This window comes from Cervus canadensis, chromosome 10 (assembly GCF_019320065.1).
Source record: "Cervus canadensis isolate Bull #8, Minnesota chromosome 10, ASM1932006v1, whole genome shotgun sequence".
NCBI classification, from domain to species: Eukaryota; Metazoa; Chordata; class Mammalia; order Artiodactyla; family Cervidae; genus Cervus; species Cervus canadensis.
The window spans coordinates 51,365,894-51,392,155 of NC_057395.1; the positions used below are offsets into that span (position 1 = coordinate 51,365,894).

The 26,262-nt window shown below is 46.6% G+C and overlaps 1 protein-coding gene across 4 annotated transcripts; it reads right to left on the reverse strand.

Moving 5' to 3' along the window:
* Window positions 1-397: 397 nt before the first annotated feature.
* Window positions 398-26,229, reverse strand: VPS16 (VPS16 core subunit of CORVET and HOPS complexes). Of its 4 annotated transcripts, none has more exons than XM_043479607.1 (24): window positions 26,047-26,229; window positions 6,869-6,957; window positions 6,514-6,611; window positions 6,298-6,426; window positions 6,073-6,217; window positions 5,833-5,948; window positions 5,610-5,732; window positions 5,429-5,484; window positions 4,986-5,075; window positions 4,804-4,898; window positions 4,572-4,648; window positions 4,001-4,132; window positions 3,788-3,915; window positions 3,622-3,657; window positions 3,320-3,428; window positions 3,025-3,159; window positions 2,821-2,929; window positions 2,634-2,731; window positions 2,447-2,554; window positions 2,057-2,134; window positions 1,791-1,960; window positions 1,613-1,709; window positions 763-866; window positions 398-648 (listed from the first exon to the last, which is right to left on the reverse strand). In XM_043479607.1, exons 1-24 carry the CDS (start codon window positions 26,097-26,099, stop codon window positions 504-506), a joined length of 2,520 nt encoding a protein of 839 aa, XP_043335542.1. In that variant the 5' UTR covers window positions 26,100-26,229; the 3' UTR covers window positions 398-503. The 4 variants fall into 4 exon arrangements, 1 of the variants encoding a protein (XP_043335542.1); XR_006271582.1 differs by having other exon boundaries at window positions 507-648; window positions 1,608-1,709; XR_006271583.1 differs by lacking the exon at window positions 398-648 and having other exon boundaries at window positions 1,613-1,720.
* Window positions 26,230-26,262: the final 33 nt, after the last annotated feature.

Consider the following 26,262-nt stretch of genomic DNA (forward strand, 5'->3'; position numbering starts at 1 on the left):
ACTCGTTTTGAGGGACATCCCTGGTGGTCCAATGGTTAAGGATCTGCCTGCCAATGCGGGGAACACAAATTCAATCCCTGGTCCAGGAAGATCCCACATTCTGCAGAGCAATTAAGCCCATGCGCCACAACTACTGAAACCCTTGCTCTAGAGCCCATGCTCCACAAAGAGAGAAGCCACCATGATGAGAAGCCCGAGTACCGCGAGGAAGAATAGCCCCCACTCACTGCAACTAGAGAAAGCCCACGCACAGCAATACAGACTCAGTGAAGCCAAAAAATAAATTTAAGAAAAGGTAATGCGCTTGAATCATCATGAAAACATCCCCTCCCACCCCCAGCCTGTAGAAAAATTGTCTTCCATGAAACCAGTTCTCGGTACCAAAAAGGTTGGGGGCTGCTGCTATAAAATGTTTCAACTTTATTTACAACCAGAACCCTGGCTCCCACCCCAGGTTTTTGGGTTTTGCTCTGTGGGAAGAGCTAGATGAGCAGGTAGGCCCCTCATTTCTTCTGGGCTTGTGCCCGGGCCCGCTGAATCTTGTCGGCTGTGGCCCCATCTGTGGCTCCAGTGCAGTGGGACAATACGAGGCTCATCTCTGCCTCATTCCGGTGCTCAATGGCAACGTCCGCAGCCTGAGCCACATCCCTGCAGTTTGAGCAGAAGGGGAGATAGTGTTGAGCTGCCCAAGGGCACAAATTGTGCCTCTCATCAGCCCACTGGCTCTGCCACCCAGCGGCCCAGGGCTCTCAGCAGACGCACCCAACGAGAAGCAAGGCCTTGACCTTCTGCTCGGGACCCACGCGGGAAGCATACTTCTTGGCCTCATATTTATTGTGTTGCTTCATGCAGATCTCCACAAAGGGCTTAGAAGAGAGTAGAAAGAGATCAGGTAAAACCCTCCTGTTCCCTCTTATGAGCAAGCCTGTGTGGGAAGTCACATCAATTGTATCTCTTTGCAACCCTATGGACCATAGCTCTCAAAAGTTCCTCTGTCCATGAGCAAAAACCTAGTGGATCCATTATCCCAATGTATCTTATATACCTTTCTGTCTGTATAATCCCCCCCGATTCCTACCCCTCACACATACAGCAGTTGTAGTCTCAAAATTCTTTGGGTGAAAACAACCTACCCCAAGCTCTATTAGAGCTTTGAGATCAATTATTTCCATGCGTCCACGCCACCATCCACTGTTACCCCTCACAGCAGGCATTTCCCGCCTTCCCAGGGTCTGAGTTTTGGGCAGTTTATGGCTGCCCTTATTTGACCAACCTACCACACCTCTGAACTGCCTGCCATAGAAAACAAACCACTCAACATCCTCCACTGCTTTGCAAATGTACTCTCCCTATGCCCCTTCCTCCCCGCCAACAGGACTTTCCTTCAGGCACTAGTGTCCCCTGTGGCCCTCCTTGGGGAAAAGCAGCTCAGTCTCCTTTCCTCCAACATTTGCAGGCAGACTTGGGCCCATCCTCCCCTGTGCCTGACTCAGAAATGTGCCCACCAGTTCTGTGGGATAGCTGAGCAAATGTGTGAACAGACCATTGGAGCCTGGTCGTTTCCCCAGCACTGCCTCACTGGAGATGGGCTGGAGGAAGGGCCCCACCTCACCAGGTAGCCAATGGGTGATTTCTTGCTCTTAGAAAACTTCTCTAGCTCCTCCCAGTCTTCCAAATCTGCCAGGGCCGTCAGCTTTAGCCACCAGAGCCTGTGGGAAAGCTGGGCATGGAGGCATTGCAGGAGGGGCAGGGGGTCCCGGGACCTACATGCAGATCAGGCCCTCAACTACCTCTTGTCAGGGATGCGAAAGTCACGTGCCAGCTGCTCCGCGCGCTTGTTTTGGCCACTGAGAATGAGGGTGGTGACCGTGTCATGTAGAGACAGGTCTAAGAACCGGCCCCCGAGCTCATCTTCTAGGCGTCGCTGCAGCCGTAGGAGCCGCATCTGATCCTCTGTAGCCTGGGAACAGGGATATGGTGGGACAGGGATGAGAGGGACAAGGAAGGAAGACTGGGAAGTAAGGAGAGGAGGTTCTTAGAGAAGAACGGGCCAAACCTTGGCTGCAAACTCATTCTTGGCCTTGTAGAAGGCGTCGGCTGCAGTCTGTAGAGCTGCGACTCGCCCCTCAATTCGCTGCAAAGACCAAAAGGGCTCTCACAGCACAAGAACCTCGGCCATCACCACTCAGGCTGCAGTTTTCTCCCCAATCCCTGTGCCTAGGGTCACCAGTGCCAGCTTTTCCTGCTGGGAGCACTGAGCTGGTGTCCCTAATGGGAATGACTAGCTCCTCTGGGACCAACTCGTGGCGCCTCACATCTTCTCAAGCTCTCCCTCCACAATGAGGATCAAATGGGGTGTGTGGCACATTCAGGGCCTAGACTCCTGGAGAAGGAGCCAGACCAATGGCCCAGTTTGTGGGCCCCACCTGCCCTGTGGCCCTCAGACCTCCTCTGCAGCATAGCTGGCTCGGATGTGGAAGCTGCCCAGCTCCTGGTGGTTGTCATCCTGGTTGTAAAGGTCCTTCAGCGTCTCCAGCTCCTGATGCTTACAGAACTGGGGACAGCAGGTGGGCAATCAGCAAGGCCAACTTGGGGGCTCCACAGGCTCCACCCCACCCAGCCCCTGCACACACCTGCCGGTACAAACTTAAGGCCATGGGCTGGTTCCGAAGCGTCATGAAAAAATCTCCTCGGTTCAGCTCATTCTTCAGGTGCAGCAGCACTGTGAACACTGTGGGACGATGAGGTGGGACGGGGCTCCAGCCCAGCCCTCACTGAGCCCAGGGTCCCCAGGCTCGTCCTCACCCAAGCCCTGCTCACCCAGATCAGTATCCCCACTCTCGATGGCCTTGCTCAGGGCCAGTTTGCTCCTCTTCATCTTCAGGAGAAGGGGAACTTGCTCCCCAGAGCGCGGCTCGTATTCCAGCAGCTGTGGGATGGGGAGGAAGGCACAGAGAGGAGGAGCTGGCCCGGGGGCCGCTAACACCCACATCAGAGCATCCAGGGAGGGCTAAGCACCCACACCTTGATGGCCAGCTCCGTGCGGCCACAGCCGTAGGCTCGTGCAGCGATGTCAGAGTAGGAGACACCAGGCGTGTCCCCCAGCTTCTGATTAATGGCCCGAGCAACATCCTCGTCAGACACATCCTTCTGTTGTACCTGGAGAGGGAAGGAAGTGTCACCAATCTGGCTCTCACCCCTTAACCCCGACCCCTGCTGCCTTGATCAAGACCCACTCTTTCAGCCTACACTTATTTCCTACACCTCACCATGGCCTGTAAACCCTGAATTGCCCTTGGACTCTGTTCTATATCCTCACCTTGTAGCAGGCCCAGTGGGCCAGGATTCTGCTGACGCCCTGCACTTCAGGAAGCCGCAGGTACTCACATATCTGAATGGCCAGAGGGTAAAGCCTCCGCAACACAAGCCTGGCAGACAAGGGAGGTAAAGGGAACAAGGGATAAAGTGGGGTAGAGACAGGACAGAATGGCCCCAGCCTGTAACCCCAGGCTCCCCGATCCCAAGGAAACAGATCACGAGCAGTGACCACAAGAGCACAGTGGGGGCTGTAATGTCTGCCCACCTCCAGCCCTCCGCCCAACACCCTTGGGCTTGCTGTACCTGTCTAGCAACACCTGGATAGTGAGTTGCTTGTATCTGTATTTCATCGAGTTAAGGATCCAGCTGGGAGGTAAGTTCTGTTTGCCAAGGACCTTTAGGTGGCATCTCCATCCCCTTGCCCTTCCACCCCTGGAAGTAAACACCCTGTCAGCACACTTGAGGATACTGGCTATAGGTGAGGGGGATTCCGATGTGATAGTCCCGAACGGCATTGAGTACACGAAGGTCCTGACACATGCGCACAAAGCTGTCAGGTGGAAATCTGTCCAGGAAACACTTTCCGAAGGAGGCCGCCTGAAAAGAGCCAGAGAGCAATGGAGGGCTTTCCCCTCTGCCAGCCAAACCCTGCCCTCCCTCCAGCCCTGCCATCCAGGCCAACCCTGAGCAGACTCTTCTGCATGTCTGGCCAGTGCTCGTGTCCTGCAGCCTCGATGCACTGCTGCACAGCCTGCGGCAGCTGCCCCAGCTCCTGGATCTCCCGCAGGTACTCATCTGCCTTCTGGCTCTCTTTCTGGGGTGGAGGGAAAGTGCCAGGGACAGTGCGTCATGACCAAGAACACCTCTAAGTCTGGCTCCCAAACCCTCAGGCTATGGTGGCAGGTTTGGAAGGTTGCAGAGGCCGGAGCGCAAATCCCCTCAGCCCACCACCCAAGGTGTCTGCACACACCCCCAGTCAGTGCAGTTCTCTGAGGCCCTGAGATCTCTTGATAGAGCCCTGATTTGTGACTAGACTGGAAGGGCTCCCTGGCCCTCCCTATCACCACTCAGAAGACACCAAGTCCCTTCAGTCCAACTGAGCCGGCTCTCTCTAGCCCAGCCTGGCCCAGCCCGTGCCCTGCCTGAACCCCTGTCTTGAAAGGTAGCACTTGGCTGCAGAAACAGGGGCTGGGTCAATTAGGGGAAGGGGAAGGCAAGTGGCTTGAGGCCCCAGGAAAGGCCCAAGGCTTTACCTCATACTCCTTCTGAGCCTCCAACAACAGCGCTCCAGGGGCCATCGAGGCAATTTTAAAGATTTCCTCACTGGCCACTGGGGGAGGAAAATGGTGAGTGGGAGACAGGGGGTGGTCAGGAAATCCTCAGCCCTGCCTCAGAGCCCTGATTCTGCTCTGGGGCACTGGTCCAGCAGCTGTGGTGCTGAGGAGCCCCTGACCCGGTCACTCAGTGCTCTTCTGAGGACCTCACCTGGAACCTCGTGCAGGAACTCGTGGGTACTGCGGGAGAAGACTCGGACCCCGTCCAACTCAGGCACCAGGTAGGAGTCCTCATCCAGCACGAACCTGAGTGTGGTCAAGGTCCCTAAGAGTAACGAGGGATGGGGCGGGGCGGGCCCCCTCCCCTACCCCTCAGCAGCCCTCCAAGGATACTGGATGCTCTCCGGTGCATCGCCAACCACCATCAGCCGCCTCTCCCAGGCCACCACAACGGCCTTCTCCTTGCTGCGTGGACGGCTGCACCTGAGTGCACACACACACATCTGGGATTAACACACAGGATGCCTGGCCCACAGTCATGTCCCCACATCACTGTCTGTATCACTCTGCCTTGGGGAACTCTGCATAGGCTTGCTGCCCTTTATTTCACTTCTCTGGCTGATTTATTTGCTTCCCTCTCTCCTTGTGCCCGTCAGCTTCCTGGAACACTGGGACCCACCGGGAACTGGGGTTTCCCTTAAATGTGCACTAGCAGGGAAGACAAGATTCAAGCTCTGCTTGTCTGGTCAGTAGACAGGATGAATCAGTGTGTCCCAGGAGACAAGGCTATGTGCACATTCACTTCCATGAGAACAACACCCCTCACCCATCCTCACCAGACCATCTGCTTCGGGGGGGCCCGGATGTTGCAGTTGAACTCACACAGCTTCTCCTGAAAGAGTGCAGGGAATGTCATGGCCCTATCCCAGCCATCACCAGTCTGGTTGGAAAGTTCTTCCCCTATGCCCCACACATCTTTCCCAGACAAGGCATAGTGCTCTGAGAGATGCCCTCTACCTTGAGAGATGCTGTCCCCATCCAGATGTAGCCTGTGTCTGTGAAGAGCGCCAGGTGTCTGTAGGTGAAGGAGACAGCCATCTGCAGGAAGCTGCTCACTCCTGGGGCCAGGCCAGGGGGTGTCTGGGGCAGGGCCAGGGGGAACACCAGACAGACTGACTTTTAAGGGTCTCCCACTAGCTCCCCCAGTCCCTCCGGTTCACTCCCAACCAAGGCTCCTCACCACCGCAGAGCAAGCTGCATGGTCCAGGAGGTAAAGATCAGGTCCTACAGCCAGGAGAATGTGTGCCACTCGGTCCTGGCACACTGCGGTCCAGCACGAGGGTGCACTCTGCAGACCTATGGTCATGGAAAAGGACAACCTTAGACCGCCCAGAGCCCACAGTTTCTGCCTCTGATGATCCCATGGACAGGAGGCACATTTGTGGGCAGTGAATGCTGCTCCAGGGGTATCAGGGCTCACCTGGCACCTCTGGCATCCGGCGGAGTTTGAGGTCACTCACATTGGCACTGAGGGTGAAGCGGTGGGCTCCTGTGAGGATGGCCACCCCAGAACCAAACTCAGTATGGAAGATCCGGGCATCCAGAACCCGGTTCTGAAGCACCTCCTGGAGAAAGGGGTCGTAGGTTGAGGGAGTGAGAGAGTCCCAGACTCCATCCCTTTCCCCCAGCCCCCGGGGCCCCCTACATTGCCCATGCTGAAGTGTCTCCGGAAGTCACCGTGCAGCCCATAAACCAGCACAACTCCATCTTCCTGCACGCAGAGCAGCTCCTCCTCAGCTGACCAGCCCAGGGACACCACGGGCCCACTCTTCCACTGCAGATGAGAGAGAGGCTCCAGAGGCTGTCCTCAGGATGCAGAATCCTGTAAAGGCCCCAGCCACAGGGAAGGCAGGGTGCTCACCAACAGACTGGCCAGAGGCACCCCGGAAGCTGAGTAGATCTCGAGAACTGGCCGGGCACTGGCAGGCTTCTCCTTCCGCCAGGGGTTCCTCAGCAGTGCTGTGGTTTGAGCAGAAACCTTCTGTCCTAGTTGCCCAGGCCCACTCCATGCGAAGCAGGCCTATGAACTAGTTCCAAAGGCCCATACCACATGTGGCAGGCCTCACAAGACCACAATTAAAAACATCTCAGTAAGGTGGGGTGAGGGTGGGTAGCATAGGCCAGCAAGAACCACTCAACAGCAAGGCCCCCAGGAAACAAGGACCCTGAGTTCATCCCATGGTCCCAAAGCATGCAGTGACAGAGGGGTGACTTACCAATGGGGCCCCCATAGGGTGCAGCAGCCACGAGGCAGTCCCTCAGTTCCTCCTTCAGGTCCCAGTCCATGCTATACAGCTCATATTTCCTGCCCACACAGAGACAAGCAGAGATCAGTCTCGTCACGACCCTGCATCCACATGGAGTAAGCACCAGAGGTGCCCCCTAATGCTTCCAACTGACCTCCACAGGTCCCCTCAGGGGAAAGGAGGAGGGTGAGGACTAGAAACTGTGTGGGACATCCTAGGGACAGCAGGTGAGGAAGTAGAGGGTGTTGGGGGGGCAGGCTATGTGGCCAGTAAGTAGAGCACAGAGTGAGGTGGGACTAGGGTGAGGTGGTTGGCTTGGTCTCCACTGGCAGAAAATAAGACTCTGCAGGAGGGCCTCTCAGCTTAGGCAGCCTTTCTTCTATTTCTGGTTCTTAACACTGAATCTGGTTATGGGCCTCATACCCAGGGCTCCAGCCTGTTGAGGATGAACTCAATTTTAGAGGTACTGAGTGAACACTGCCTGGAAGAAATCCAAGAGGAGCTCGTTAGTGAGCCCAGAGCTGGGCGAGTCGTGGGCTCCAGATGCCAATCTGTGAATGCTTGACTCATAGGAGGTAACTGAAATTACAAACTGGCACAAGATGACTGCAATCTGAAATGTATATGGATCACCAAGACATGTGCTGCATGAGAAGACAGAGTAGGGGGCTTAAGGAATGCCATAATTCGATGGTTGGAGGTGGGGAAAAGTGTACAGAGAAGGAGTGGACACTACTCCAGAATACAAGAGAAGACAAAGTTCAAGAAGGAAGGTATTTCAGCTAGGATCATTTCAGGAGCCTTCCCATTAAAGATCAGGAAGATGCCCATCGTCTCCCTTTTTTTTTTGGATAGGTAAGAATCGGATTTATTTAGAAAGCAACACACTCCACAGACAGAGAGTGGGGTTATCTCAGAAGGTGAGAGAGGCTCCATCATCTCTATTGACATTCTTCTTGGAATTCTAGCCAAAATAATTCAAGAGAAAAATGGCATTCTAGCCAAAATAATTTAAGAGAAAAAAAAGAAACAGGTTTCCATTTTGAAGAAAGAGATTGCTACTATTTATCAATACAAATCATGAGACTATCAACTCAGAAAATTCAAAGCAGTTTATGAAACAATGAAAGAGCTAGCTAAGTAATGAACAAAAATCAATATATTCTCTATACCAATGAGTTTTCTATACAATAGCAAGAACTAATTAGAAACATAACTTTAAAAAAGATCCTAACTGTGATATCAATAAAACTATAAGATATCCGAGAATAAGCCTAATAAAACTTTTTAGCAAAATCAAATTGCTTTACTCAAGGATAGAGAAGCCATGGGGAAATATTCTAAAGGATCTATAGATGGGTAAGAATTCCAATAAAAATCAGCCCAACTTTTTGGTGGGTAGGGAAGCACAAACTGATTCGATAGTTCATTTGAGGGGTGGAGGAGGAAGATCATCTGAAAGAGAAAATATTTAAGAACATTTGAAAATATGAAAACAGATATACATCAGATACCAAGTACACTTAAAAGCTAAAGTTAATTAAAACTTGTTTTGGCACAAGAATAAGCAAACAGATCAATGGAAGCGAAGACAGTCCAGAAAAAGACCTGAGACTAGACAGAGGTTGTACTGAGTTAGCCAAAATGTTCCTTTGGCTTTTTAAGTAAAAATAAAAAACACAATTTTCAATTTCACCAACAACTTTATTGAACAATGTATTTACCATTTTGTTCCACTACCTTCTCCCATATTTCAGTTAACTTCCTAATTTCATCTTCCCAAAACTTTAAAAATTTATTTATTTATTTTTGGCAGTGCTAGGTCTTTGTTGCTACGTGTGCGCTTTCTCCAGCTGCAGTGAGCGGGAGCTACTCTTTGTTGCAGTGCCTGGGCTTTTCATTGTGGTGGGCTTCTCTTGTCCTGGGGAGCACTGTTCTAGGCGAGAGGGCTTCAGTAGCTGCAGCACAGGGGCTCAGCAGTTGTGGCACACAGGTTTGGCTGCTCCAAGGCATGTGGGGTCTAACCAGAACAGGGATCGAACCCGTGTCTCCTACATTGGCAGGTGGATTCTTATCCACTGCACCACCAGGGAAGTCCTTCCCAAAACTTATCTCTTTGACTAAAGAACTGTTCCAGGTGCCCTTTACCTTCCAGGTAATTGAAATTTTTTCCCACCAAGAGAATTCTGTAAAGATCAAAATAAACGGACATCCAGAGGTGCAATGTCTGCTGAATACAGTGGATGCCTCAGAACTTCTCGCCAAGTTGTAACAGTTTTTGCCTGGTCATCAAAGAAATACATGGTCTTGTATTATCCTGACAGAAGATTACGTGTTTCCTACTGACTAATTTCAGACGCTTTTTGTCAGAGTACAGTTGGTCTAACTGGGAGCAGTACTTGGAATTAATCATTTTTCTGGAAGGAACTTGTAATAGAGGACTCCCTTCCAATCCACCAAATACACATCACCTTCTTTAGATGAAGACCAGCCTTTGGTGTAGTTGGTGATGGTTCATTTCACTTGCCCCATGATCACTTCTGTTCCACATTATTACACAGTATCCAATTTTCATCATCTGTCACAATTTGTTTTAAAAACAGAACATTTTCATTAAATTTCAGTAGAGAAACACAGGTGGAAATATGGTCAAGAAGGTTTTTCTTCAGTCAAGAAGGTTTTTCTTCACTTAACTTATGGGAACCCAAACATTAAAGCAATTAACATAACCAAGCTGGGGACTTCCCTGGTGATCCAGTGGTTAAGAATCTGCCTTGCAATGCAGGGGACACAGGTTTGATCCCTGGTCAGGGAACTAAGACCCCACATGCCACAAAGCAACAGAGCCCGAGAACCACAATGAGAGAGTCCATGCATCACAACAGAAGATCCCATATGATGCAATGAAGCACAACTAAGACCCAATGCAGCCAAAACAAAACATAACCAAGCTGATGCGAATGATTTTCAATGCTTGATCTGGATATTTTGAATATGTTGGCTATCTCCCTCATGGTATAACATTGATTACTCTCAATTAATGTCTTGATTTGATCACCATCAACTTCAACTGGTCTACTGGACCATGGAGAACGATCCAGTGAGAAATCTGCAGCACAAAACTTCACAAACTACTTTTGACATGTTCAATCAATCACAGCACTGTTTCCATATGTTGTACAAAGTTTTTTGTAGGTTTCAGATGCATTCATACTTTTCTTGAAATAACAAAGCATAATATGCTGAAAATGTTGCTTTTTCTTCTATGATCAGTATTAAAATGGTTACACAAAAATTCACCAATTTTGGTAAGTTTTTTAAAAAATGCACGCTGATGACAGCTGTCACAATACAACCTAACAAACTTATTTCAAATGAAGTTAAAGACAACTAAGTGCTGCTAGAACCACCTTACAGAAAAAACTGAAGGAGCCTTTTGGCCATCCCAATAATAAAGATGGGGCAAGCTGATACTTGCAATGAGACAATGGGCCATATAGGAAGAATCACAATAAATGCTATTTCATTACTTAATCTCTGTAATAACATTTTCTAGATGAAATTCAAGATTTAAATGTTAAAAAATAAGCCATATCAGAACAAAATCTTGTTTATTTTTACAATCTCAAAGTAGAAAAAAAATTTCCTAAACATGATATAAAGTCTGGAAGTCACTAAGAGAAATAACAAGTGCTTCTAAATACAAATTAAGACTTTCTGTATACTTCTATGTAAAAGGTGTAAAAACAATACATATTTATATTTACTTTTACTTGAAAAAAGAGACTGTGGAAAGGTTCTAAGAATCTAATAACAGTGATTACTTGCAGGTGAGGGGTAGAATCAGTTGAAGAAGAGAAGGGATGGGAATGAGACTGAGCTTTACTGAGCTTTTAAACTACAGTCACAGTTATTTATTAAAATAATTAACATTAAAAAATTTTTATAGAGACTTCCTTGGCAGTTCAGTGGTTAAGACGCCACAACTCGGCCCTTGTTGGAGAACTAAGATCCCACATGCCATGTGGCACAGCCAAAAAAAATTTATATGCTAAAGAAATCTATCAAAAACAAACTAGGAAGACAAACTATGAGAAGGGGAAAAAATGAAAAAATGTAACACATATGAAAAAGGATTGCTGTTCTTTAAAATACAAAAGGCTCTAATTAATTGTAAAAAAAAAAGTGAAAAGAAAAATGATCAAAGGTTGTATCATAACTATGTGAAAATATTTTAAAATGAAACATAAAAAACTTGAGACTATAAAAGCTGATATTTTCATAATGTTAACTATGGAAAATTCTTCCAGCACCAGACACAAAACCCAGAAATTACAAAGGAAAAGACTGATAGACTTTATAACATGGACTTTTAACATATGTATGTTAAAAATTAATACACATGCTTCCCTTGTGGCTCAGCTGGTAAAGAATCCACCTGCAATGCGGGAGACCTGGGTTTGATCCCTGGGTTGGGAAGATCCCCTGGAGAAGGGAAAGGCTTCCCACTCTAGTATTCTAGCCTGAAGAATTCCATGGACTATATATAGTCCATAGGGTCGCAAAGAGTCAGACACAACTGAGAGACTTTCACTTTGAAAAGAGCACAGGTTAAATAAAATGAGCACTCCATAAAAATTAATACATAAAAGTCAAGTGATCACAGTGAGAAAATTTGTAAAAAAGAGTTATTATGGAGAACATGTAAAGAGCTCCTTTACAAATCAAAAGAAACAACAGAAAAATAATCAAAGGGTATGAATAAACATACTTAACAACTAGGTAAATATGAATTTAAAAGTTATTTTGATGTTTTGGCCATCTGAATAGCAAAAATTAAGAGATTAATAAATAACATGCAATACTGCGAAGGTATGGAAAAATGAAAACGTTCTCATATATTGGGAGTGTAATATGGTTCAACCCTTATGGAAGAAAATGAAGCACTATGTATCCAACTTTTAAATGTGTACACACTCTAACTTAGCAATTTCCTTTCAAAAATCTAACCTATAAAACTACTTGCACAAGTACACAAAAGTATGAATACACTGCAGCACTGTTTAAAATAGTTCCAAAAAAACAAATCCTGGAAAAAAATCTCCTTAAATGCCCATTCAAACAAGACTGGTTAAATAAACATTGTATGCCCATTCTGGGGAATATTTTGCACCCATTAACAAAGTAACTGTGTATACTGACATGAAGTGATCTCGAAAATATATTGTTAAAAAAGACAAAATACAGTGTAGTATGAACCATATGAGTCCACTATGTAATAAAAAACTGAGTAAATATTTTTACAGGCATATTTACATATACTCATTTGTATGTGTATCAATACAAAGAAAAACTCTCATAGGCCTCCACACTAAGCCAGTATGGAGAGACAGTGGTTATCTCTGGAGAAGGTGATAAATGGGGGAGGGGAATAAGGAGATGGACAATTTGGCTATATAGGCTATATCTGGTCCTTATCACTAGGTCATGTCTGACGCTGCGACCCCAGGGACTATAGTCCACCAGGCTCTTCTGTCCATGGAGTTTTCCAGGCAAGAATATTAGAGTAGGTAGCCATTTCCTTCTTCAGGTATCTTACTCAACCCAGGGATCAAACCCACACCTGCAGTGGCAGGCAGATTCTTTACTGCTTTACCCATACACTTTTGTTATTTATTTGAACTTATACCACATATGCATTTCTTCTGGTATTTTGTTATTAAAATCCTTAGATGAAATCTGATGGAAAGATAGATGTTTAAAAAGACCTAGCATGCCAGTTATCAATTCACTGATGCTCAGCTCCCTTCCATATGTGTTCTGTGATAACAGATGGTATTCTTTTAAGCATTTCTCCTTCACAGTGAGCATGATGTTGAGCCTTCTCAGCAGAGGGCGCTGAAAGAACGCTGCATGAGGAACAGGCTCTCCTGCTGATTCCAGCCCGGCAGCTGGCTAGAAGCCAGGATGTGAGGACATCTGGTGATGCTCTGACCTGGCCATGCAGCAACCTCCAAGGCTCGTCCAGACTGACTCCCTGGACAGACACAGCATTTTTGGGCTTCTTGCCTCTGCCAGGACCTACTTCCTCTGCATGCCATGATGCCTGGCCACTGCTTCCCCTGCCCGTGCCCTCAAGCATTTCCACTGACCCTCTCTGCAAAACCATGCACCCAAGTCACTAGTTGTGGCTTGCGTTACAGATACTGTATGCCCCAGGCTACCAGCGTCAGCTCCCCAACTCTCTCTACACGTCCACACCACTGACCCCTAGCTGTAGTTCTCCTGTGCCCCCTACCCTCTGAAACCCAGAGGGCTGCTTCCTGCTTCCCAAGCAACTGTGGACCAGCTCTGGCCCAGTGAAGTGAAAATGAAAGTCACTCAGTCATGTCCGACTGTTTGCCACCTGACAGACTATCCAGTCCATGGAATTCTCCAGGCCAGAATACTGGAGTGGTTAGCCTTTCTCTTCTCCAGGGGATCTTCCCACCCAGGGATCAAACCCAGGTCTCCCACATTGCAGGAGGATTCTTTATCAGCTGAGCTGCAAGGGAAGCCCAAGAATACTGGAGTGGGTAGCCTATTCCTTCTCCAGATGACCTTCCTGACCCAGGAATTGAACGAGGGTTTCCTGAATTGCAGGCGGATTCTTCACCAAATGAGCTATCAGAGAAGCTCTGGCCCAGGGAAACTAGCAAACTTCACTGCCATCCAGTGGTCTGCGACTGCATTTTCTCTGAGGCCTGAACCCCAGCCTGGGGAAGGGCCTCCCTCCCAAGTTTGTTGTTCCTTGAGTACTCTCCCTTAGTCCTGAGCTACCATATAAACTTTTCTCACATCTTAGTTAATCTTTGTCACAGTATAGTAATCCCTTCTATTTATTGAAATTTCACAGTTTACGTCTCCTCACTGGATCCAGACTACCTGGGGCAGGGAGCGGCCCCAGGAGTGGTAGTGGTGGTAGCTAGCCGCGAAGTCGTGTCTGACTCTTGCAACCCCAGGGACTGTAGCCCGCCAGGCTCCCCTGTCCGTGGACTTTCCAGGCAAGAATACTGGAGTGGGTTGCCATTTCCTTCTCCAGGGGATCTCCCTGACTCTAAAGATGGGATTTGAGGACTGGTATGGTCATGTGCTTGGGCTTGGGTACAGTGCTGTGTTCCCTACTGTGTTACTAGTTTGCTAGTAACCCACTGCATGCAGCAGCATCACAATTAACCAAACCTGCAGTTCAATGTGGTGAAATGCCAAGTCAAACACATGCTTTGGGAATGACTTCTGTGCTTGATTGTATGGCAATAACGATGATTACAAGGGCCATGGTGTGGATGAGTTATTTTGAGTGCACTTGAACATTTACAAAAACAAAATGACAAGGTTAGGTCCATTAACTTTCAGCTCAAGTCATGGTCTAAGAAGCAGAAAGCTTCTGTAACAGCCTAAAAGAATCTCTTATTTCTTGTAGTCACACAGCTGGTACTGCTGAGAATCAAAGAGTTTAATTGTATGGGTTGTTAAACAATAACAGTTAAGTTCTCCAGCACACCATCTCTCATGTGAAAGTTAAGACACTAATTAGAAAAGAAAGGAATCCTGAAACATGGAAGGAAGATAACTGGTTAGAGCCAGAGGAAGCTGACAATCTTGAACACCCCAAGTCATCGTGGGTCTTCCTCACAGTGGAAGCAGCTTGCCCTCCTGTGTTGAGAAGACTAGCCTTCCTCTGCTTGAAAACCCTGTGATGACCTCACTTGAGGCAGACGTCTTGGGAGCCTCCCTCTCCACAGCTGACCTGGCTAACACTACTGCTGAGTGGTTATCAGCTAAGTGAAACAAGCTCAGTCGTGTCCGACTCTTAGTGACCCCATGGACTATAAAGTCCATGGAGTTTTCCAGGCCAGAATACTGGAGTGGGTAGCCTTTCCCTTCTCCAGGGGATCTTCCCAACCCAGGGATCGAACCCAGGTCTCCCGCATTGCAGGTGGATTCTTTACCAGCTGAGTAATCGGCTAAGAGCAGAGATCAATATGTGGCCCCAAAATGGCACTGCTCCTGGGGGAGAAGCCTACAAGTTGATTACACTGGACTTCTTCCACCATGGAGGAGGGAAAGCTCTGTCTTCATTGGGATACATATTCTGAATGTAGATTTGTCTTTACCTGTAATGCCTTTGCACTAGCAAACTTCCACCATCTATGTACTTACAGAATGTCTCACCTACCACTGCAGCAGTCTGCAAAGCCTTGCAATTAATCAAGGATCTCACTGCATAGCAAAGGAACTGCAGCAGTGGGCTTAGGTACATGGAATCAACTAGCCTTACCTTACATCCCATTACCCGGAAGTGGCTGGTCTAAATGTACTGATGACTCAGTTATAGGACCAACTGGGAGACAGTAACCTAAAAATATGGGACTCTGTCTTACAGGATGCAAGTCTAGGCTTTGCATCAAAGACCATTACACGGGATTAACTGGACAGACAACATGGGGGACTGGGAATCAAGGGGTGAAAGTGGGAGTGGCTCCTCTCAGTTACAAACCTAATGACTCATTAAAATACTGCTTCTAGGACTTCCCTGGTGGTCCAGGGGTTAAGAATCTGCCCCTCCATGAAGGGAACATGGGTTCAATCCCTGGTCCTTGAAGATTCCACATACCACGAGGCAACTAAGCCCGTGCACAACTACTGAGCCCACAGTCTAGAGACTGAGAGCCTCAATTACTGGGCCTGTGCACCACAACTAAAGAAAGCCTGCACACAGCAATGAGGACCCAGGGTAGCTAAAAATTTTTTAAATAAAAATTTAAAATATTGTTTCCAGTTTCACTAACTTTGAGACCTATTGATTTGTAAAGCTTAGTCACCAAGGGAAGAATGTTTCCATCAGGGGATAAAAACAATGGATCCACTCAACTGGAAGGTAAGAGTGCTACCTTGCCATTTGGGGCTCCTTATGCCACTGAAGCAACAGGCAAGAAAATGGGGTTAATCCACTGGCTGAAGTAATTATCCTGAGGGCCAAGGGTAAATCAAGTTGCTACTACATAAGGGAGGCAAGGAGGACTTTGTCTAAAACCCAGGGGATCTTCTAGGGCACCTCTTGGTACTTCCATGTCTAACGGAAAAGGTTAATGAAAAACCTCAGCAATCAAAAAAAAGCAGAATGACTGAGGTTTGGGTCACTTCACTATGTAAAGAACAGAGCAGTGAAGGTTCTGGCTGAGGGCAAAGGAAATATGGGATGGGCAGTTGAAGAAGGAAGCCATAGGTATTAACTATGATCTTGTGAACAGCTACAGAAATGAAGACTGTAGCCACTTTGTGCATTTCCTCTGTGTTTGTCATGTGCTTGTGTTTATATGTATATACTAACCATTATCTTCTCTCCTTGCCATTTTTATACACAAATTATTGAAGGTTAATTTTTAAACTCAATTTTTAGGTAACAGAATATTCAGTAAGATTGTAATTCATTTTGAGGAGTAACTCATATAGTGATTGATACAATGACTTAAGACAGTATGTCTCCTCATTTGGGGAAAGAGTAGTATACTTATAAGAAAGATGGTAGTATCCCGTGAAGCAGAAATACAGAGCTGTTTGGTTATTGTGAGGGAGTTGAAAAGTGTGTAGAGGGTGCTTGTCGAAGCTGATCAGCCACAGAAAGGACTCTGCTAGTTATCAATTTATTACCTCCCAGATCCAAATTCAACCTTCAACATGTGCTCCATAGTGAGCTAGATGTTAAGCTTTCTCAGTAGCTGGCCAGTAGAAATGGGACGTTGTAGGAGGAAGGGGGTCTCTGGCTGTTTCCAGCAGCTGTAAGATCAGTCAGCAGTGTGGGCATGAGGGTATCTGGGGACACTCCGACCCAACCATGCGCCCAGAGCACACAATCCCTCACAACCTTGGCCTGGACTGGCCATCGACCTTCCTGTGGTTCTCTCCACAAGATACTGCAGGCTCTAGGTCTCCTGCTCAGCCTGGTGCTCCCTGTGCAAGGCCACGAACCTGGCCACCAGCTATGGCTCACCTGCCACCTATTCATGGCCAAGAGGGCTGCCTCCTGCTTATCCAGTGACTGTGGACCAGATCTGGCCCAGCAAACCAGCAACTCTCCCACCTCTCAGTGCGCTGCAACTATACCTTCTCCAGCAAGGTCGGAACCTTGCTTGGGGAGGGCACCCCCCTTCCAACTTTTCCTTCCGTTATCCTCAGCCCCCAGGAAAGGACAGTGTTATCTTATAGCTACTTTGCTATCATAGTTTAATAGTTCTTTAGGCTAAACTTCCCCTATTTAGTCACTGTATGGTAGCTCCTAATCAGAATCATTCCACAGTCAATTCCACAGACTTGCTTGTCACAAGGGGGAAACACGAATATATAGCAGAGGATAAGGCCATCAGCCTCAGAACACTTGTCAATCTCAACTTCCCTTCCCTCGTAACAGACAATCCAATACAATGGCCTATAGCTGTGACGCAGCATGAATACCACACAGTTCAGTTCAGTCACTCAACTGTGTCTGACTCTTTGCGACCCCATGGACTGCAGCAAGCCAGGCTTCCCTGTCCATCACCAACTCCCGGAGCTTACTCAAACTCATGTCCATCAAGTTGGTGATGCCATCCAACCATCTCATCTTCTGTTGTCCCCTTCTCCTCCTGCCTTTAATCTTTCCCAGAATCAGGGACTTTTCCAATGAGTTAGTTCTTCGCATCAGGTGGCCAAAGAATTGGAGTTTCAGCATCAGTCCTTCCAATGAATATTCACGAGTGATTTCCTTTAGGATGGACTAGTTTGATCTCCTTGCAGTCCAAGGGACTCTCAGGAGTCTTCCCTAACATCGCCGTTCAAAAGCATCAATTCTTCAGTGATCAGCTTTCTTTATAGTCCAACTCTCACATCCATACATAATTACTGGAAAAAACACAGCCTTGACTAGATGCACCTTTGTTGGCAAAGTAATGTCTCTGCTTTTAATATGCTATCTAGGTTGGTCATAACTTTCCTTCCAAGGAGTAAGCGTCTTTTAATTTCATGGCTGCAGTCATCATCTGCAGTGATTTTGGAGCCCCTCAAAATAAACTCTGACACTGTTTCCACTGTTTCCCCATCTAATTGCCATGAAGTGATGGGGCCGGATGCCATGATCTTGCTTTTATGAATGTTGAGTTTTAGGCCAACTTTTTCACTCTCCTCTTTCACTTTCATCAAGAGGCTCTTTAGTTCTTCACTTTCTGCCATGAGGATGGTGTCATCTGCATATCTGAGGTTATTGATATTTCCCCCAGCAATCATGATTCCAGCTTGTGCTTTATCCAGCCCAGCGTTTCTCATGATGTACTCTGCATATAAGTTAAATAAGCAAGGTGACAATATACAGCCTTGATGTACTCCTTTTCCTATTTGGAACCAGTCTGTTGTTCCATGTCCAGTTCTAACCGTTGCTTCCTGACCTGCATACAGGTTTCCCAAGAGGCAGGTCAGGCGGTCTGCTATTCCCATCTCTTTCAGAATTTTCCACAGTTTGTGGTGATCCACACAGTCAAAGACTTTGGCATAGTTGATAAAGCAGAAACAGGTATTTTTCTGGAACTCTCTTGCTTTTTCGATGATCCAGCGGATGTTGACAATTTGATCTCTGGTTCCTCTGCTTTTTCTAAAACCAGCTTGAACATCTGCAAGTTCACAGTTCATGTATTGCTGAAGCCTGGCTTGGAGAATTTTAAGCATTACTTTACTAGCATGAGATGAGTGTAACTGTGCGGTAGTTTGAGCATTCTTTGGCATTGCCTTTCTTTGGGATTGGAATGAAAACTGACCTTTTCCAGTCTTGTGGCCACTGCTGAGTTTTCCAAATTTGCTGGAATATTGACTGCAGCACTTTCACAGCATTATCTTTTTAGGATTTGAAATAGTTCAACTGGAATTCCATCACCTCCACTAGCTTTGTTCATAGTGATGCTTCCTGAGGCCCACTTGACTTCACATTCCAGAATGTCTGGCTCTAGGTGAGTGATCACACCATTGTGATTATCTAAGTGAGTGGTTGGTGGGAAGAGAGAAAATGGAAGCGAGTACAGATGGCAGTTTCTAGACCCTTGATGAGCTGAAAAGGGCTTTGTTGATTTTTTGAATAGGGAAATTTATTTTCTGTTAGGCTGGGGAGATTTGAATATAGTAGTTGAGATCTGATAGTGAGCCCTTATGGGTAGGGATGGTGGAAAACAATGCAGAGGCCTACACTGAAAAAACACCTGGCTGCTTATTAAAATACAGATCAAATTCAAAGAACCCATGCCAGAAACAATGGAGATCTGCCCTAGGAAGGTATATGCAACAGCACCTTGGGTGACCTTGACGCAGGGAGTCCTGTGCAAGAATGGCCAGAGAAACCTGAGGCGCCATGAGTGTAGGTAGAGGGTGCATGGTTTCTCAGAAGACAGGGAAGTGGGGGCCTATCTCCTCAGCAGGCTGGGAACACAACAGGCAGATTTTGTCAGGGAAGCCTAGGCCCTTCTAGGCCATTACTTCCAGCTCTCTGGGAAGCATGAGGTGAAGTCAGCAACTGGGAGGATCAAGGAGCCTTCAACTGCAGTCCAGGACATTAGCATCGACATAGACTGGAGTGGGAAAGAGGCGCAGGGGTACAGGAGTGAGGCTCAAGGAGTGAAGAGCAACAAAGTACGGGCCACCTCCTCAAGCCTTCAAGGTAAAGAAGGCTTCTCAGGGACAGTGAGGTGACTCAAGCTCTGCCACAGGTTGGCATGGAGTACAGATGGGCAGAGTAAGAGCAGCAGAGAGAGCAGCATCTTAGAAAAGTCTAGAAGTGAGAACTTTCTAAGGATAGGTCATATCTTCAGTGAGGAAGGCCAGTTACATATTTCTCTTCTACCTGCAGGTCCTGGAAGTGGAAATTCCCATAGCAGCAGTAAATGGACCCTGGATTTGAATACCAGAAAATCACTAAAGCAGGTCCTGTTGCTATTCAGTCACTATGTCATGTCCGACTCTCTGTGATCCCATGCACTACAGCACGCCAGGCTTCCCTGTCCTTCACCATCTCCCAGAGTTTGCTCAGATTCATGTCCATTGAGTTGGTGATGCTATCTAACCATTTCATCCTCTGCTGCCCCCTTCTCCTCCTGCCTTTAATCTTTCCCAGTATCAGGTCTTTTCCAATGAGTCAGCTCTTTGCATCAGGTGGCCAAAGTATTGGAGCTTCAGCTTGAGCATCAGTCCTTCCAATGAATATTCAGGGTTGATTTCCTTTAAGATTGACTGGTTTGATCACTTTGCAGTCCAAGGGACTCTCAAGAGTCTTCTCCAGCACCACAATTAGAAAGCATTCATTCTTCAGCACTCAACCTTCTTTATGGTTCAACTCTCACATCCATACATGACTACTGGAAAAACCATAGCTTTGACTAGACACCCTTTGTCAGCAGGGAAGGTTTCAATCCCAGCCCCTCCATGAAGCACTGACAAAATCCCTGCTGCAGTGCAGCTGAACTGCTGGAAAAGCATGACTCACTGCAGTAAGAGAAGAGCTGTGTGAAAACAGATGATCTCCAGCCTACCCAGGCTGGGCTATCAGAACACTGAGAAGGAAGAAACACATTAGGTTTAGCATGGGGAATATTCCATCAATTCCAAAATGCCCAGGCCCTGAAGAGAGACCACCTTCGTTATTGTTTAGTCACTAAGTCGTGACCGACTCTTTGCAACCCTATGGACTGTAACCTGCCAGGCTCCTGTGTCTACAGCATTTCCCAAAAATCCTGGGAATATTGGAGTGGGTTGCAATTTCCTTCTCCAGAGGATTTTCCTGACCCAGGGATTGAACCACGTGTCCTGCATTGGCAGGTGTATGGATTCTTTATAACCCCTTGATTCCAGACTGCTTTAAAAAGAAATACTACTGGACTTTTCTGGTGGTCCAGTGGGATAGGAATCCACCTACCAATGGAGGGGAAGTGTGTTTGATCCCTGGTCCGGGAAGACTCCACACGCCACAGATCAACTAAGCCTGTGCATCACAACTACACTGAGCCCAAGTGCCCTAGACCTATGCTCGGCAACAAAAGAAGCCACTGCATTGAGAAGCCTGTGCGTCACAACAAACAGCAGCCCCTGCTTGCTGCAACTAGAGAAAGCCCATGCACAGCAACAACGACCTAGCATACCAAAAATAAAGAAATAATCTAAAAGACAAAAAATACTACTACAGTATCCTTGTGCATTGTTTCTGGAAATGTAAAATGGGGCAGTTGTCATGGAAAACAGTAGAATAGTTCCTCAAAATATTAAACACAGAATTACCATATGATCCAGAAATTCCATTTCTGGGTGAAAATAGGATCTCAAAGAGATATTCACACACCACTGTTCATAGCAGAATTATTCACAATAGCCACAAGGCGGAAGTAACCCAAGTGTCCACTGACAGATGAATGCACAAATAAAATGTGGTGTATACATACATTAGAATGTTGTTCAGTCTTAAAAAGGTAATTCTGATACATTCTACAACACGGATGAATCTTGAGGGCAGTATGCTAAATGAACTAAGCCAGCCAAAATAAAGCAAATACTGTTATGATTTCACTTACACAAGCTATCTAGAGTAATCAAATGTATGGAAACACAAAACAGAATGGTGGTTGCCAGGGCTGGGGCAAGGGGAGAATGCGGAGTTAATATTTAATGAATCAATTTTGCAAGATGAGAAAGTTCTGGAGATTGGCTACACAACAATGTGAATATACTTAACACTCTTAGATCATATTTTATAATGAGTAAGATAGTAAATTTTATATTATGTGTATTTAACCACAGTTTTTTTAACAGTTCATGTTTATACATGCAAAACAAACATACCAACCCATAAAACCTACTAAAATAGCTAACCTTTCTTCTATGAAGAGTACAAAATGTAGTATCTTCAGTCTCCTTTCTTTCACTATATAGATGTTTCTAAAGTACCTGATACACTGTATTCAGTACCAAGCTCATTCTCTCCCCCAATAAATTCACTCTTCCTTTCTCATTATTTTTAAGACCCAAATCTAAGTCATCCTGGATTCACTGCTCTTCTTCCTCCCTATCAAATGCAACTCATCACAGTCTCCTTCAATTTTCCGCCATTACCATTTGCCAGACAGCCCCCCTTCTCTCCATCTCTAGTGCTCATCACCATCAACTTCTCCCTGGTCTACTCCATGAGCCTCCTAACCTAAGACATAACCTAGTCTCCCTTGGCTCCATTCTTGCTTGCACCTTTCAAGTTGTCCCCCACCCCCATTGCCTCCAGAATGAATTTAAAATGCACACGCACACAGGCAAATTCAATCACATTAATCCTTTCATTTAGGCTTCCCATCGTTCTTCAAATAAAAATGGTCTATAAGGCCCTATAGGGTATGGCTGCTGGGAGAAGACATTTACCTGTCTCTTGTCCTGGCCCCTTGCCTTTTGAAAAACACATATTTTCAAAAGTAATACAAGTCAATATTTTAAAAAGTATATGTTGTGTTGTAAACACTAAGTTACATGGCAACCCATGTTAAGTGACATCCCTTTTCCACAAAAATAGTTTAAATCACTGTTACTTCCCACTGACTTCACTGCCTTAAAATTTTTGCCATTTTTTTCACAATGTACAGGCATATTTATAAAAATTAGAAACAAAGGACAAATGCAACAGTGTAGCACTGCAACACACTGGCTCTATTTAGGTCATTGAGAGTGTCCCTGTCTCTTCCGCCTCAGGACCTTTGTATATATTCTTGGATCCCATTCCCTGTATTTAAATCTTCCTATCTTCTGGATGGGGCATTGTCTCCTTCAGAAAGTCTTCTTTACCTCTGACTTACCAAACTGTTATATGCTTCCTGAGGGTCCTACATAACCTTTTACCTCAGTGAAAAGTGTGAAAAAATGTCAGTCACTCAGTCATGTCCAACTCTTTGTGACAATATGGACTCTAGCTCATCAGGCTCCTCTGTCCACGGAATTCTCCAGGCAAGAATACTGGAGAAAATCCCCTTCTTTAAGGGATTTTCCCTACCCTGGGATCGAACCCAGGTCTCCCACATCACAGGCAGATTCTTTACATCTGAGCCGCCAGGGAAGCCCCAATTGCAGTGCTCATGATCAAACAGTCATTCATGTGGCCAGTAGTACCCAACTTTTTTCAGCCCAATGTACTGTAGCCCACCAGGCTCCTCTGTCCATGGGATTTTCCAGGCAAGAATACTAGCGTGGATTGCCATTTCCTCTTCCAGGGGATCTTCCCAAGCCAGGGATCAAACCCACGTGTCCTGCATTGCAGGTGGATTCTTCACCACTGAGCCATCAGGAAGACCAAATAGAGTCACTGGCGGTGGTGGTTTAGTTGCTAAGTCACGTCCAACTTTTGTGACCCCATGAACTGTTGCCTGCCATGGTCCTCTGTCCATGGGACTTCCCAGGCAAGATACTGGAGTGGGTTGCCCTTTCTTTCTCCAGGGGATCTTCCTGACTCAGGGATCGAACCTTGGTCTCCTGTATCACAGGCATATTCTTTACTGACTGAGCCACCAGGGAAGCCCCAAATAGAATGATTAGTGGGTACCAACTATCTCCCTGCTGGCTGTAGGCTCTGAGGGCAGAAAGGGCCCATGTTTTTCTACTGGCCCAATATACATTCTGCCTGGCAATGGTTGGGCAACATTATTTAATGGTATTATCCCAAATTGGTTTTTAGGATAAAAGTGGCTAAAATTCTCAAGCCTCACAAGAACCAACACCTTCCCTCTCCTTACCCTCCCAAATTAGTCATTTTTCCAGATGCAAAAGAATCCTATCCTGTAGACAGAACTTGAAATGTGTGCCACCTGTTTATCATTCATTCACTTATTTGAACATTTTAAGTTCTGGCATAAGACTATGCACAAATACAAATAAAACCAAGTATCTGCACCTATACTTTAAATATTTGTTTACTCTGGCAGAGAACCTATAAGGGCTTCCCAGGTGGCACAGTGGTAAAGACTCCGCCTGCCAATCAGAAGATGCAAGAAACTCGGGTTCGATCCCTGGGTCAGGAAGATCCCCTGGGGCAGGAAATAGCAACCCACTCCAGTATTCTTGCCTGGAAAATTCCATGGACAGAGAAGCCTGGTGAGTTACAGTTCATGGGGTCCCCAAAGAGTCTGACACAACTGAGCACACTTCTGTCTGCACACTTTTGTCTGTCGGTCTAGTACACAGAAAGGCTCAACACCCATTACCAAGAATAATACATCTTCTATAGCAGGGCTAACACTTCTACTCCTTTCTGGAAGTACAGGGTAGGCTAGGATAGGGTAGCAACAGTGGTCATGTCTATAGCATGCACTCAACACTTACACTCATTTAAAATTTTATTAGTGTATAAACAAAGCTAAGACTTCATATGATAAACAGAAGTTCTATGGTAATGAGGTCATCATTTTCAGTACTCTCACAAGCCTGTGTATGCAACACATATTTTCAAAAGTAATACAAGTCAATGGTTTTAAAAGTATATGTTGTGTTGTAAACACTAAATTACATGGCAACCCATGTCAAGTGACACCCCTTCTCCACAAAAATAGTTTAAATCAGCTATTTCCTTCTGACATCACACTAAATTTTTGCCGATTTTTTCACAATGTACAGGAATATTTATAAGAATTAGAAACAAAAGACAAATGCAATGGATATCTAAAAATTGCATCAAGGCATTTGTCCATCTCAGAAGTGTTAAGTGCTGACATTTTATGCATCAAAAATTACACTGAGAAGTCTAATATGTGCATAACAATGGTATATGGTTTCACTAGCATGAACAGCTGTCTTCTATTGAAATAAGACTCCAATGTGATTTCTTTGTGATCTTCAATTGCAATGAACAAAGTTATTTTTTTAAAAACTTTATGGCACTAATGGTAAAGAACCTGCCTGCCGATTCAGGAGACACAGAAGACAAGGGTTCAATCCCTGGACTGGGAAGATCCCTTGGAGAAGGGCATGGCAACCCCCTCCAGTATTCTTGCCTGGAGAATCCCATGGACAGAGGAGCCTGACAGGCTACAGTCCACAAAGAGTCGGACACAACTGAAGCAACTCAGCATGCATGCACATAGCAGGCACTGTTCTAAATACATAAGAGATAAAGAAATGCAAGAAATATGCATTCAGCCCTCAAGGAATTTGGTTTAGCAGAAGAAACCTATACAAATATTGCCCTAATGTGTCATAAGTAACAACCTTAGCATTGAGACCCAAAGGAAAGTCAGATGAAAGTCAACTCTATTGGGATTAAAACCCTTAAATTAAGCCCCGAAGGATGAGCTAGAATTCTCCAGTGAAGTAAAGAGGAAAATGGCAGTGCCCACAGAAGGAACTGCAGGCTGGTGCAAACACAGGGAGTCAGGAAACATCACGGTGTGTTGAGATCTTGTTCTGCCCAACTGAACACAGTTTTGGGTAACAACTCAGGAAGCCGAAGAGACAAATGGGGCCGGTTTATAGATATAACATGGTAAGGAATTTGTACTTTATCTTATAAGGGAAAGTACTGCAAAAACTTATAATTAGGGTAATGATATGACCAGTCTACAGTTTAGAAAGATTAGTGGTTTAAGGACTCCACAACTCCCATGAGAGGGCTGACCTTAGCAGGGCATGCTCACTCGCCGCCTGATTTATTGACAGTTCGCTTTTTCCCAGCGTTGGTCAGTAATGTCACCTGCAAGCTGTGCAACCCCGCCCCCCAGGAGCATCCAGCGGTCTGACTTCAGCAGCACTTCCCGACAAGAGATAAAGCACTCACTGTCTCCAGAGGGCAGCCACCCACAGTGTGATGTGAACATTCTTCCAGAGGGTGACAGCCCTGGGATTGAGCTGGGCTGTGCCCCTACTTGTGTGACCAGGTTTGTCTCATTTCCCTTCTCCGCAGAAGGGGAAGGACCGGCCCTAGGAGGCTGCGCGTTAAGCGGCAGATACAAGGGCGAGCGCCGGCGAGGGGCAGATCCACCGCCAGTAGAAGCGGGGTCGCGCGCCGCCGGCTCCACCCGAAGACTCGAGCCGGAGGGCTAGCGGGGTAACCAGGCCGTGGGCAGGAGGGCTGGGCGGCTCACCGGTAAAAAGCAGAGTCCCCGAGTGGGTTCCAGTTCGCGGTGTAGCAGTCCATGGCTGCAACAAACTGCTGCTTGCCAGCGCCAGGTACACCCGCCCAGCTTGGGCGGCAGGCAGGCACTTCCGCTTCCGCCCGTCCGGGTCACGTGATGAGGCCGCGGCCACCGGCCTTCACCGCTGTGGGCGGCAGTACTTGGCCGTCGCTGTGCCCCCGCCCA

Bases quoted from the DNA above. Each gene is read 5' to 3' on its own strand.
- VPS16 (XM_043479607.1), bottom strand. From the start codon at position 26,099: ATGGACTGCTACACCGCGAACTGGAACCCACTCGGGGACTCTGCTTTT. The intron at 5,485-5,609 runs GTAGAGGGCATC...GCACTCTTTCAG, and splicing joins TGGGGACAGCATCTCTCAAG to GAGAAGCTGTGTGAGTTCAA. The intron at 3,658-3,787 runs GTATCCTCAAGT...GATGAAATACAG, and splicing joins ATCCCCCTCACCTATAGCCA to ATACAAGCAACTCACTATCC.